At 45.1% G+C, this 13,274-nt stretch overlaps 1 protein-coding gene and 1 long non-coding RNA gene across 2 annotated transcripts; both read right to left on the bottom strand.

Annotated features, from left to right (window-relative positions):
• Positions 1-1,150: 1,150 nt before the first annotated feature.
• On the bottom strand, positions 1,151-7,722 carry LOC121438695. Its single transcript, XR_005973107.1, has 3 exons — positions 7,066-7,722; positions 6,224-6,309; positions 1,151-1,856 (listed from the first exon to the last, which is right to left on the bottom strand). It is a non-coding gene; the product is annotated as an uncharacterized LOC121438695 (long non-coding RNA).
• An 838-nt stretch (positions 7,723-8,560) lies between these two features.
• On the bottom strand, positions 8,561-12,174 carry Saysd1 (SAYSVFN motif domain containing 1). Its single transcript, XM_041639006.1, has 2 exons — positions 11,826-12,174; positions 8,561-9,060 (listed from the first exon to the last, which is right to left on the bottom strand). Exons 1-2 carry the CDS (start codon positions 12,033-12,035, stop codon positions 8,734-8,736), a joined length of 537 nt encoding a protein of 178 aa, XP_041494940.1. The 5' UTR covers positions 12,036-12,174; the 3' UTR covers positions 8,561-8,733.
• Positions 12,175-13,274: the final 1,100 nt, after the last annotated feature.

Below are 13,274 nucleotides of genomic sequence, written 5' to 3' on the forward strand. Positions count from 1 at the left end.
TTCAACCTGCCCCCATGGTCCCCATGCTTTACTCATGAGATTTTGCCTTTTTCTACTTTTTACTTGCCATGTAGATTATATCTATGTAAGTCTCTCTTAGTGTCCACATTGTTGTCTAAGTTCTCTGGGATTGTGGTTTGTAGGCTGGCTTTCTTTGCTTTATGTTTAAAAACCACCTATGAGTGAGTACATGTGATAATTGTCTTTCTATGTCTGGGTTTACCTCACTCAAAATAATGTTTTCTAGCTCTATCCATTTTCCTGCAAAATTCAAGCTGTCATTATTTTTTTCTGCTGTGTAAATATACCATATTTTCCTTATTCGGTCTTTGGTCAAGGGGCATTTAGGTTGTTTGCAGGTTCTGGCTATGACAAACAAAGCTGCTATGAACATAATTGAGCACATGTCCTTGTGACATGATTGAGCATCCTTTGGATATATTCCCAAAAGTGGTATTACTGGATCTTAAGGAAGGTTGTTTCCTAATTTTCTGAGAAATCTCGCCATACTGATATCCAAAGGGGTTGTACCAGCTTGCATTCCCACCAGCACTGCAGAAGTGTTCCCTTTTCCCCACAACCTTCTCCAGCATAAGTTGTCATAAGTGTTTCTGATCTTGGCCATTCTTACAGGTATAAAATGGAATCTCAGAGTTGTTTTGATTTGCATTTCTGATGACTAAGGACCGTGAATATTTCCTTAAGTGTCTTTCAGCCATTTTAGATTCCTCTGTTGAGAGTTCTCTGTTTAGGTCTGTACTCCATTCTTTTATTGGATTATATGATCTTCTGGTGTCCAATTTCTTGAGTTCTTTGTATATTTTGGAGATCAGACCTCTGTCTGATGTGGGGTTAGTGAAGATCTTTTCCCATTCTATAGGCTGTCATTTTGTCTTGTTGACCGTGTCCTTTGCTTTACAGAAGCTTTTCAGTTTTAGGAGGCCCCATTCATTAATTGTTTCTCTCAGTGTTTGTGCTGCTGGGGTTATAGGAAGTGGTTCCCTGTGCCAATGAGTTCAAGTATACTTCCCACTTTCTCGTCTCGTGGCCCAAATCATTTAGTAATGAACTGTTTCCTCTCAACAAGTCTGCATATTTACTAAATTATTTTTGCTATGAATTTTAAATTTTATTACAGAAAATTGCCACAATTAGGTGCTGTGGTGGTTTGAATAAGAATGATACACACAGGTTCATATATTTGAATGCTTAGTCACTAGGGACTAGCACTATTTGAAAGAAAAAGATGGATCAAGGTGCTGGCCTTGGAATAAATATGTCTCTTCTTATGGATCAAAATGTAGCTCTCAGCCACCTCTCCAGCACCATGCGCACTTGCTGCCATGCTTTCAGCCATAATGTAATGGACTAAGTTTATGAAACTGTAAGCAAGCCCCCAATAAGTGCTTTCTTTTATAAGAGTTGTCTTAGTCATGGTCTTTCTTCCCAGCAATACAACAGTGTTTCCCCAGACAATGGACTGAAACATCCACGGAACCAGCTAGGATCACTCACACACTGCTCTACACTCTGCAGGAATCTTCAGTGCTAAGCTGGAAATGCACACAAAATAGGGCAGGATACTCTCCCAGGTGCTCACCACCTCTCTCATGTGGTACAAACAGTGACCATTGTCCCCACCAAGCATAGAGAACTCCAGCTGATAGCCTCAGGCTCCAAAAACTATGACAGGAAACTATGAAAACATACTGATAATAAATAATTACTAAGAAATGTTATTAGCTTAAGAACAAAGACAGCAAGTTGGATGTAGGGACACACACCCGAGCGCTAGCTGTGTGGACGCTGGATAATCACTTCAAGGCCAGCCTGGGTAATGTTAAGATAGAGCGTGCCTAGAAAAGAAAAACAGGAAGAAAATGAGAAGGAAAGAGGGGTAGGGAGAGAAATAGAGAAAGGAGGGGAGTAGGAGGGAAGAGAGAAGGGAAGGGAAGAAAATAAGAAAATAAGCAGAAGGCAACAAATGTTCCTGAAACTGCCTCGCAACAAGTCCTTCACTTTGTTTTTTTTAACATACAATCCCCAGAACCCAGTCATTTTCTTGGGTATATCAATCTCTCAGTGGTTATCACCGTTCTCCCAAGACGTTTCTTTACACAGAAGTGGCACCTCTTTGCTCCTACACTCTTTTCTGGTAGTATCTGGTCCCCCTTAGAGTTTAGTATAGTGTCCCTGCCTCCAGAATTCCTTCCAGACTCTGCAAGTGGTTGATGTCCCTTCCTTTCCTTTGGCCTCCCTTAGACACCACATACTGCACTATAGCTGTCTTACTCTGGGCTGCCTTCCCCATCTGCCAGAGAGCAGCCTAGGAGACCAAGCCTCCTCTGTGCTGACAAGATCAGGTTCTCCATGCAGACTGGGGAAGCCCAGAACCTAGCACCAGCCTAAGAAGGTCATGTGATCTGCAAGGGGATAAATGAGAAAGGCATGAATGACAAAAGGCACTCCCTACTCCTGCCTGAAAGAGCTCATAAGAAACCTCATAAGAAAAAAAAAAAAGGAACCCAATTCCAAAAGAAAGAAAGAAAGAAAGAAAGGAAGGAAGGAAGGAAAAGAAAAGAAAGCAGAAGCAAGCAAGCACAGGACACTATGTTAATAGGATGCTCTCATGTTTGAGGTTAAATAAGAAGGTAAGGTCCTTCACAAGCACCCTAGGAATTTCTTGATTTCTGATACATAGGCATACAAACTCAACAATCAAATTTGTTCTTTTTGTATTTCCAGAATTTTCTGAAATGAAAACTTAGGGAGTAAAGTGCCTTTAATTACAGTCTCTGGGAGCTTCCTTGTTTTAAAGTTGCCTGTGCTGTCCCGAATGAATAGCTGGAAAATGACAAGCCTGATGCCCCCTTCTAAAACCACTCCCATCTTTCTTTGCTTAGATGTAATCCTCATCAGATCTGCTTTCTAGTCTATACCTCCAATTGATGTTGGGAGCTGTAGTTCACTGAAGCACTCAAGTCAGGGAGGCAGGTGTTCTGTGGTGTGAGTGGGGTCCCCAGAGTCATATTTAACAGGACTAAAGGAGTCTTCCAAAGGGACCAACTTTCTTTTCTTTTTTTCCCGATTTTTCCTTCCTTCATTCCTTTCTTCTTTATTTAAAATGTGTGTGTGTTCATGCATGTGTGTATATATGTGTGTGTGGTGTATATAGGTGTGCATGTGGAGGCCAGAAGACAATGTAAAGTGTCCTCTATCACTCTCCAGTATATTCCTAAGACAGAGTTTCTCACTGAACTTGGAGCTACATTGGCAGTACCCCCTCCTGTCTCTGCCCCCCACAACACAGGGGTTGTCCAGCTTTATGTGTGGGTACTGGGGTTCAAATTCAAATCCTCAAGCTTATACAGCAAATGCTTATCCACTGGGCCACCTCTCCTGGTGGACACACTCTGTCTCCTTCCCTCTCTCTCTTTTAGACAGTGCCTCGTGTATCCTAGGCTTCTCTCGAACTCTCTATACAGTTGAGAATGTCCTTAAACTTCCGAACCTCCTGCCTCCACCTCCCCAGTACTGGGAATTATAGGCATGCACCACTAGTGTCTAATTTAATGTCCTGGAAACAAAGTTCATCCCTGGAACATCGCTGTCTGGTATTTGAGTGAGAATGGCCCCCACAGACTTAAGTATTTAAACTTTAGTCTCTAGTTGGTGAAATTGTTTGGGGAGGCTACGGAACTTTTAGAATGGGAGCCTTCCTAGAGGACATGTTGATGTGCGAGTGTCATATATCAATCTGTTGATTTCATTGGTTAAGCAATAAAGAAACTGCTTGGCCCTGATAGGTTAAAACATAGGTGGGAGGAGTAAACAGAACAGAATGCTGGGAGGAAGAGGAAGTGAGCTCAGAGAGGCCATGCTCCGCTCTCCCGGGCAGACGCACATGATGAAGCAAGCCGCCAGGTCAGACATGCTGAATCTTTCCTGGTAAGACCGGAGCTACACGGTTTATTAGAGATGGGTTGATCGGGATATGAGAATTAGCCTGTAAGGGCTAGAGTTAATGGGCCAAGCAGTGTTTAAAAGAATACAGTGTCCGTGTATTTATTTCAGGGCATAAGCTAGCAGGCGGCCGGGGTGCTGGGGACGCAGCCCCACCGCTCCTATTACTACAACATGTCACTAGGGATGGACTTTGAGAGTTTGTAACTTCACCCAGTTTCTACTCTATGCTCCCTGCTTCCTGTGGTGGGGGTTGCCATGGGACCTTTCTGCCTCTTGCTCTGGCTATCCACTACCATGCCTCTCCTGCCACCGTGGACTCTCCCTTTGGAACCATAAGCCAAAATAAACTCTTCTCTGAGTTATTTTTGGTCACGGTGTTTCATCATAGTAGCAAGAAAGTAGGTGATACACTAGGCAAGCCACCTACCAATGAAGCTGTGGGCCCAACAGACCACTTTTCAGAACATCTAATGTGGGAGTGGTAGCTCACACCTGTAATCTCAGCACTTGGGAGGTGGAGAAGGAAGACTGGAAGCTTAAAACGAGCCTTAGCTATGCAATAAACTTGAGGCTAGCATGGGCTATCTGAGACCATTGCAAAAACAAATAAACAGCACCCTATATAGTACAATGGTGTCTCTTTTCTTTGCTGTGGTTTCTGTTACTTGTGTGGTCGACAAAGAATAAAACATACTAAATTGAAAAATTCACAAGTTTTAAATAACATTCATTACAGTATATTGTTATAACTGGTCTGCTGGATTATCGGCTATCCCTAATCACTTACAGTGCCTATATTATGAATTTAACATTATCATAGATACATATGCATAAGAAAAAGTTTATACTAAGATCATTTCCATTCAAGGTTCAGAGTATCTGCTAAGGAATATTGTGATGTATTTCTTGTGGATTTGGGAGGTGGGTGATATATAAAATTCACAATTAAAAATGATTTGGGGCATGGAAGATGGCCCAGTGGTAAAGCTGCACAAGCATGAGGACCTGAGTTCAGACCCCAGTGCCACAGAGAAGGCTGCTTGTGTCTGCAACCGCAGAGCTGGGGAGGTAGAGTCAAGTGACTCCCAGAGCTAGCCAGTCAGACAGTGAGCTGAATTCAAGTTCAGTGAGAGACTTTGTTCCGAGGAATAAGGTGGAGTAACTGAGGCCGACATCCCACATCAGCCTTTCACCACAAACATAGGTATTCATGTGCACTGGCACCCACATGTACATCCGAAGCCCACAGAAACACATATCACACACACACACACACACACACACACACACACAGAGAGAGAGAGAGAGAGAGAGAGAGAGAGAGAGAGAGAGAGAGATTTCTGTCTCTGAGCTAGCTCTCCCAACACACCTGCCCCCTATGACATGGTTCTCTGTGTACTCAGTTTTTTGAGAACAAAGTCTAAATCTTTGGCCCAAACGCTCAATGTTTCAAAATAAAAGTGCAACAGAAACCAAAATCTTACCCTCTTTAGTTTAGTGGCCAAGTTTTCTGTTAGCTAAGTAAGTTCCTAGCCATTGTGCTCCAGTTCCTTTGAAGCTCAAAAGTGGACAGGGAATTTACAAGGCTGCCTGCTAACCCTAGAGAGGGGCTGCTGTTTTATCTTAAAATATGTGTATAATAAATCACTGCTGGGAGCTATCAGAGCCTTTCCAGGACCTGTGAAGAGGTCTTTACTCTATGAATCTTGAAAAAAAAATGCCTGAAGAAAAAAAAAAAAAAACAGCAAAAGTGGTTCCAAGAGGCATTCCAGAGGGTTTTCCTCTTAATGTAAATGATCAAGTGTGAGGTGAAGGGATGCAGGTGAGGCTGCACCAGCTCTCTACTGCCCCTGGTGGCAACATGATCCTCGGGATTCTACCACCTACCCACCCTCCCCCACCACCCACCCTCCCCCACCACCCACCCCCCCACTCGCCCGCACCCCCCACTCCCCCACCCCCACCCCCCACTCCCTCACCCCATATTCATTCTTCGGTTCTTTTCCACCCACGGTTTACAGGGGGCTCTCTGTGTGCCAAAACCAGCGAACCTCCAAATATTTGCTGAAGTGTCAGGAACCTAACACAATGTTCCCATTCTGTTTGCTTCTGCTCAGATGAGGATAGCTGGTTCTCATAACTGTGTAATTTCCTTTCTGTAGCAGACCCAGGTGCCTAATCTGACCATGCAAACCAACCAAAGGCAACAGGGACAGACTGCCATGTTCGATATATAGTTCTGGCAGCATAAACTTACCCTTGGTAGAAGCTCCCCAGCCTGAACCCTCAGAAAGGGCAGTGCTGTGACGAATGCTGTTCCTGGAGTACCATTCCCATGATAGCCTGAGAGAGGGAGAAGAGAGAATCTGATGGCCCACCAGTCTGCAGGTCAGAGTCCAGGGGCTCACAAGTGCCCTAAGATTAAAGTAAGAAGGAATAAACCTTGATGGCAGCCAGAGGAGCTAAGCTTCCCCCAGGAGACAAATTCCTAAAGAAGCTCCTGAACCTTGAAACTGGACTTCTTTGGGGGTCACTAGAAATCAACCCTCTTTACTAGGGGATAAATGTGGTCCTGCCTATGAGCAGACCAGGCCAGATACTGTGAGAAAAAAGTGCCTGTAAGTCCCCAAAGGTCACAGAAACAGCACTCCCACTACTGCAGTGCCTTCCTGTGTCTCTTTGTCTGATGACAGAGCTACCTTTAATGGTAATCTCATTCGGGGCTACTGGTAAAGACTCGAGTGGCCATTCTGAGGTCAACGGGTCTAAATCCAGAAAATTGAGACTGCATCAAAATAAAGCTTGATGGTCTGACAAAAACAGCAAACATGAACTATCCTTGCTTCTCCTCCCTGAAGATATGTAACCGGCTTGCACCTCACATTTCCTAGAAGGCAAAGCCAGTAGTACAGACAACTTTTAAGGAGAGGTAAGCAAGAACGTACAATAGGGCCATGGCTAGGAGGATGCTGGTACTCAATAAACAAGAGGTAAGTTTAGATAAAACTAAATTTGCTTCATAAGTAGAACATATAAGGAAGAACAAAAGAATTAACAAAAGACCTCTATTATTTAATATTTCACAGGTATTAAAGTTACCTTCAGGAGCTGGAGAGATGGCTCAGTAGTTAGGAGAGCTTGCTGCTCTTCCAGAGGATCCAAGTTCTCTCCTCAGCATCCTCACTGGGTGGCTCACAACAGCCTGTGTAATTCTAAAACTGGGGGGCCCAATATCCTCCTTTGGCTTCTATGGGCACCAGAACACACAAATGAAGTTACCTTCATAATAACTTATAAAGTTAAGAGCTTAACTCTGAATGTGAAAAATTACTGAAGGAACCAGTTAATTTCTTAAAACCTTAAGTGTGAACAAAACTGGAGTCTTTATTCACCAGTGTGACTCACAGAAAAGGTGTGTGTGGCCAGAGTTCAATGAGCCTAAACTCCACCATTGTGCTGGAAGAGGAAGACACACCCAAACCAGGCCTAACTGCTGCTGTCTACACAGCTGCCAACCAGAGCCCACAGACAGAGACCTGCTGAGTCTACATTAGCATGAGAGGCAGAGTGCTCATTTTAAAAACCAAAACCACAAAAGTGTGAGTTCCACAGGAGACCCTTTCAAAAATATATAAAAGACAATGAGACATGACCCAATAGTAAGTCAGTACAGAGTCCTATTTCCTGGCCCTTCCCCTTTGCACACACAATCGAGAACTTCACCTGATGAACTTAGCATTAATAACCTCTTATCAAATCTCCAATATTGGGGCTGGAAAATGGCTCAGAAGGTAAGATCACTAGCTGCTCTTGCAGATGACCCAGTTCCTAGAACCCACAAGGCAGCTCAAAATCATGCATAACTCCAATTCCAGGGGATTGGACACCATCTTCTTGGCCTCCACAGGTACCAGGCACACATGTGGTACAAATATACACACGTGGACAAATATTTATACAAATAATTTTTTTGTCTCTAATATTGGCTTTGTCTTGCTGAGGCTGTCCCTTCTTCCCCAAGTACAGACAAGGCAGCAACATGGTGAAAGCTGTGGTGGGCAGCACAGGGGACCTGCTATGGAAAGTACCCTAAAGACATTTTAAAGTTCAGTGATATTGATGACCAAAAAGAGAAGCAAGACACAAAACTTTCTAAAACTTGAAACTTAAACCTTTTGGGAAAATAATTCTGTAAATTTTTTTGAAGGGCTAGAGAGATGGCTCTGTGGTTAAAAGCATGTCTTGTTCTTGCAGAGGACTTAGGTCAGTTCCTTGTACTCACAGAGTGGCTCACAGCCATCCACAATTCAAGCTTCAGAGGATCTGATGTCCTCTTTTGACCTCTAAGGGTATCAGGCACATTCAAGCAAAACACTCACACATTTAAAAACAAAAAAAAATTGAGACCAGTCCACCTGGATGACCTGGAATATGGCTATGAGCAAATATTAAAATACTTAAAAAGGGTACTTGGGTGTAATACAGAGCCCCAATGTGCCTGCTCATCCATCAAATCACTGGGTAAACCAGAGGATCACGCAATGCATCTGTAACATGCCACTACGACCACTCTCCAGTAATGAGACAAACCAACTTCCTTCTTATATGGCTTTTATAAATGCACCAGTCCCACAGTGAATATCTTTTAGAAAATTTCACCTAAATCAAAGAGGAGTCCAAAAATGAAACTGCAGCAGATGAAGGGAAAAGGAGAGAATGTTCTCCAGAGTCCATGCTCAAGGCTACAAAGACCAGCTGAGGCAGGTCCTACCTCCCCTGCGGGGGCCTGAGCTGTAACTCCCGCTCCAACTGCTCTGCAGTCAGGGTGCCCTGGATGGCTTCACACCCAGGGTTGAACACAGAGTAGGCGCTCTTCTCCCCCTCTTTCTTCTCCTCGGGACCCCGAGTCCCTACATACATCCAGTAAAACATAGACAGGACAAAATAAGCCAGGCCAAATTCCAGTTCTACAAACAGACCCAGCAGGACCAACCAAAGAAGAACCTTCAAGAAGGTGATGTTAGTCAGGAGAGACTGGTGTCGAGATGAAGGCAGAGGGACTGCCGCACTCTGTGGAGGCTGCTGAGCTTCTTCCTAGGACACAGAAGTAAGAAAGTAAGAATGGGAGGGTAACGGAGCCAAGAGGATGCAATTAATTGGAAAAGGCGAAACTTAACTGCTCTAGAGGATAGTTGCTAGCTCCCTGATTTCCTCTCTAAAGCAATCACTGCCAGAGAGCTTAGACGCCCTGGTCCAAACAAATCAACACTAATGGGCACTCAGTAAGATGTGACCCCGACAAAAACCTGCCAGTATTGAGATGGGATCTATTCATGGGAGCCATTTCTTCAGATTAGCTGGCTGCTAGCAAAACCTACTTTGTGCCCCCAACAGAACCTGACCAACAACTGATAATGCCGCAGCTGCAGTACTTGTCCCCCAGTCGCAGTCAACACACTTGTGCTGATTTGATGAGGTGGGTTGAAATGTCCAGAGTAACTCCGTTCTAAGATGGAGACCATACCCAAACCAAGAAACAAAAACCCCTTTCACATAAAAAAAAAAAAAAAAAAAGCCATGACGTCCACTAAAGTCATTACCACCCTACACCACACTATCCTATCCATGTCTTCATCGCTCATCCCAAGGCCTGGGAAGCATCTTCTAACTAAATTCCTTGCCTCCTCTCTCTTTTCACTCCCCAAGCCAGCCTGTGCACAAATGTTCAACGAGTTCTCTAAACTACCTCTGCCCACACATCTGCAATAAATCCTATGGCCTGCATGTTAAAATCCAAAATTCTTGTGGGAAGACCCAGGCCAGGTGCTAGGGGAGCCCCTGGTATGGAGGTCACTTTAGGAGCTTTGTCTGCTAGTTTTTAAGTTTTTGCAAGTTTCTTTTGAATAGACAGCAAAAAATAGGTTTTATACTATAGCTCAGTACACAGGTGTATGGAAACCAAAATCAGTATCTGCCTGGAAAAGCTCTCTTGCATGCCAAATTACTCAGCAACTTTAAAGGGAACAAGATCCTATGTTGATTTTATCATCCATGAATGGGTCATGACTTGCATCTTGAAAAACAAGGGCCTAAAAATTTACTGCCCTTTTTATTTAATTAGGTGCTCTAGAGGGGGAACAGGAAGAGTTTAATGGCAAACAAAATGCCAAAGGGGACAGACACAGGAGAACACCTGAAAATTCCTCTGACTGACTGAGAATTGTGTCTAGTGCTCATCCCGTCTGCCTTTTCCACAACAGCAATGTGCAAAGCGTTTGTGCGCATACATTACTAATAGGCACGGCTCAGAGAACACATTTCCATGACTCCAGCAGCAAGCTGCTTCCTAGCTGAGGGCCCTTTCCAGAGGAGGACAAGGCAGAGACAAACAAAGGTATAGAAAGTGAGATTTGGGTTGGGGAAACACACTAGAGGTTGACATCGATGTCACTTCTATTGCTGTCCACATTTATTTTTGGCACAGGATCTCTCACTGAACCTGGATGTCATCAGTTAGGATAGATTGGTCGGCCAGAGGACTCCAGGGACTCTCCTGTCTCTGCCTCCTCAGTGCTAAGATTACAATTCACCAAGTGCAGCTTTTATGTGGGTGCAGCGGATTGCACTCAAGTCCTCACACTTGCATGAGCTGTCTCGTTAGCTCCAGAAAGAACATTGGAGCAATAGAGGCCTTTGAACCAAACTGGGAGGTCAGGAGTTGCAGACCAGGATGGAGAATGAACCTCCAGGGCTGAATTTCTATACTAGGAGCTTTTCTAGATAGGGCCATAGATGGCAAGTTCCCAGAGGATTGAACAGTTACAAGCTTTTAACCACAAAGTGACAAAACCTCATTGTTTGGGGGACTACTTTCCTCCAGGAAAACTTGGACAGAGGGGCATGGATATTGCAATTTAGAAACTAAGGCCTTGTGATTGCTGAAAAAGCATAGTGTGCTGGTTCATTTCTCGTCAAGCTGACCCAAACTAGAGTCTTCTGAGAAGAAGGACTCCCAATTGAGAAATGAGATCTGCCTGCAGACAAGTCTATCCTTTCCTCCCCAAGTGGCTTTTGGTTATGATGTTTATCACAGTAACAGAAACAAAATTAGAACACACGTTTTCTCCTTGGAGTGTTTCATATTTCCACCCAGACAAGTCTCCCTGCCAGGATGAGAACTATGTGAAGACACAGATTCAACTGGATATTAATCCAACTTTTTCCCCCATGATCACTCACGATTAAACTGGAATACCCTTCTCTAGTCCAACAGTGACAAGCAAGTTCATGTACACCACCACAGGCAGTTACAGTGACCACACTTCGCAATGTTTTGTAGTCAGACCCTTTCCCCCAGGCCTGACTCTGCTTAGCTTCAGAAATCAGTTGCATTCATAGTGGTATGGCCACAGTCTCAAACCTTCCCACCTCCAAATCCCCTTTCTAAAACACAAGCTACCTGAGACACTGGCTCCCTCTACCCAAGGTGTGAATAAAGTGAGGCCTTAATCACTGCCATTTTAGATCAACAACCAATTAGACCTTTTATCCTCCACTAGCAGTGGACTGCAGTTGTTTCTCAAAGCCACGTGTCACCTCTATTAACTGGCTGTGAACAACTCAAGTGCAAAGATGCTTCTTTCTTCGAGGTCCCCAGACCTTCGCTTTCTCTTTGCAATTAGCTGCTGCACAGGACCTTGTCTGGGACGTGCTGACACACATTGGGGAAATACGGCGGCGTTCAGCCAATGTGCGTGCGAGGAGAGAGCACACAGGCTGCAAAGGGCTTTGAGCTTCAGAAGCCGTGGGCGTGGCCTGGCGCGGAGGCGGGGCTTCAAGGTGCTGGTCTCCCTCCTCACCTGAGCCTGGTTGGGCGGGGCCCGCATAATGGCGGGGCTTGCTTTCCGCTTCAGGAAGCGTCGCAGCCAGCCAGTGGCTGTCTTTGGGGTCGCCGCCGCTGGCTCCGCCTTCGCTGTTGAGGTCTGCTCGCCCTGGCTGGCAGTGGAGGGCTGGCTCACCAGCCCGGCCCGTTTGCGGGCCTCCCGGAACTCTGCTAACCTCTGTTCCATAGCGTCCTCCCGCCCGCTCACTGGCGCGTGCTCGACCCTTCCTGGGCCGCCTTGCGCGTGCGCGGGTGGCTCACTATTGCGCCTGCGCGTTCCGGTCGTGTCTGGCCGGAATTTTCCCAGGCGTTGTGACGTCCTGTTGATTGCAGTTCTCTCTTCCTACGCTCGTGGACGGCGTGTTCACCTCCTCGGGCTAGACTGTGAGAACCGTTGTGTGTTCCTGGCTTTTGGTCGGGCCGCAGAACTGAGTTCTGACGTGTTTGCACCTCACCTCAGCAAACCAGTCCTCACCGTCTGGCCTCTGTTCCAGGGAGTATGCCTGCGGGGAGCCATCCCAGGACAAGGGAGGAGGCCTGTGGTGTTTGGGAGTTCTCCGTGTCATGAAGGCAGGACGCTTCCTACCTTCTTCCTGTTATGGGGTATGCCAACCTCGCTGAAGTTTGTGCACACCTCCATTTATTAATTTATCTGTGTGTGTGTGTGTGTGTGTGTGTGTGTGTGTGTGTTTGCTTGCTACACTAGAGAGGTGCGCTGACATGACAAGTCAGAAATGTAAAACAAACGAACTTACTGCGGTTCAATTTAAAATACACAAATCTAGAAGAAGGGCTCAAAAGAGTGTAAGGGCCAGAGGTAGGAGGGGACTGAACTGAAACAGTGTCTTCTGGCCATCACGGGACCACCACACTCATGAACTCCCAACAGCTGTAGTTATCTGCACAAGCTCAAACTAGCCAACATTCCTGGACAGGCTCGCAAGCCCCCACCTGACTGAGGAGCTACTGATGGATGATACCTTCTAAGGGAGGAGGAGTCAGTTTATGTGGGCTCTGGTGGGTCAACCATACCCCAGTGGGTAGCACACGAGTGGGAATCTATGGGCTATTTTTAAAAAACTGAAAAGGAGACAAGGTGGGAAGGGATCAATGTGGGAGGTGTTAGGGAGAGGAGTGGGCATGAATATGACCAAAATATATTGTATGCGTGTGTGAACTTGTCAAAAAATAATAAAAAATAGAATACGCAGATTTTAAACGGTAGCCCCAGCTGTGCACTTGTGTAGCCATTACCCAGAAAAAATCATTTCTAGAACTCTGGGTGTGCTTGTTTCTTCTCCCAATTAGTATTTACACAAAAAATACAATTTCAGATCTGTTTTACAGATTCTTAAAGCTATAACCTAAGCACCACTTGCAGAATTGAGTCTCAGATATTTTTGGATATTGCTGAGTTTGAGTCAAA

This window comes from Microtus oregoni, unplaced genomic scaffold (assembly GCF_018167655.1).
Source record: "Microtus oregoni isolate MIOR12 unplaced genomic scaffold, Mior012 000056F_ref0000123, whole genome shotgun sequence".
In the NCBI taxonomy this organism is placed as follows: Eukaryota; Metazoa; Chordata; class Mammalia; order Rodentia; family Cricetidae; genus Microtus; species Microtus oregoni.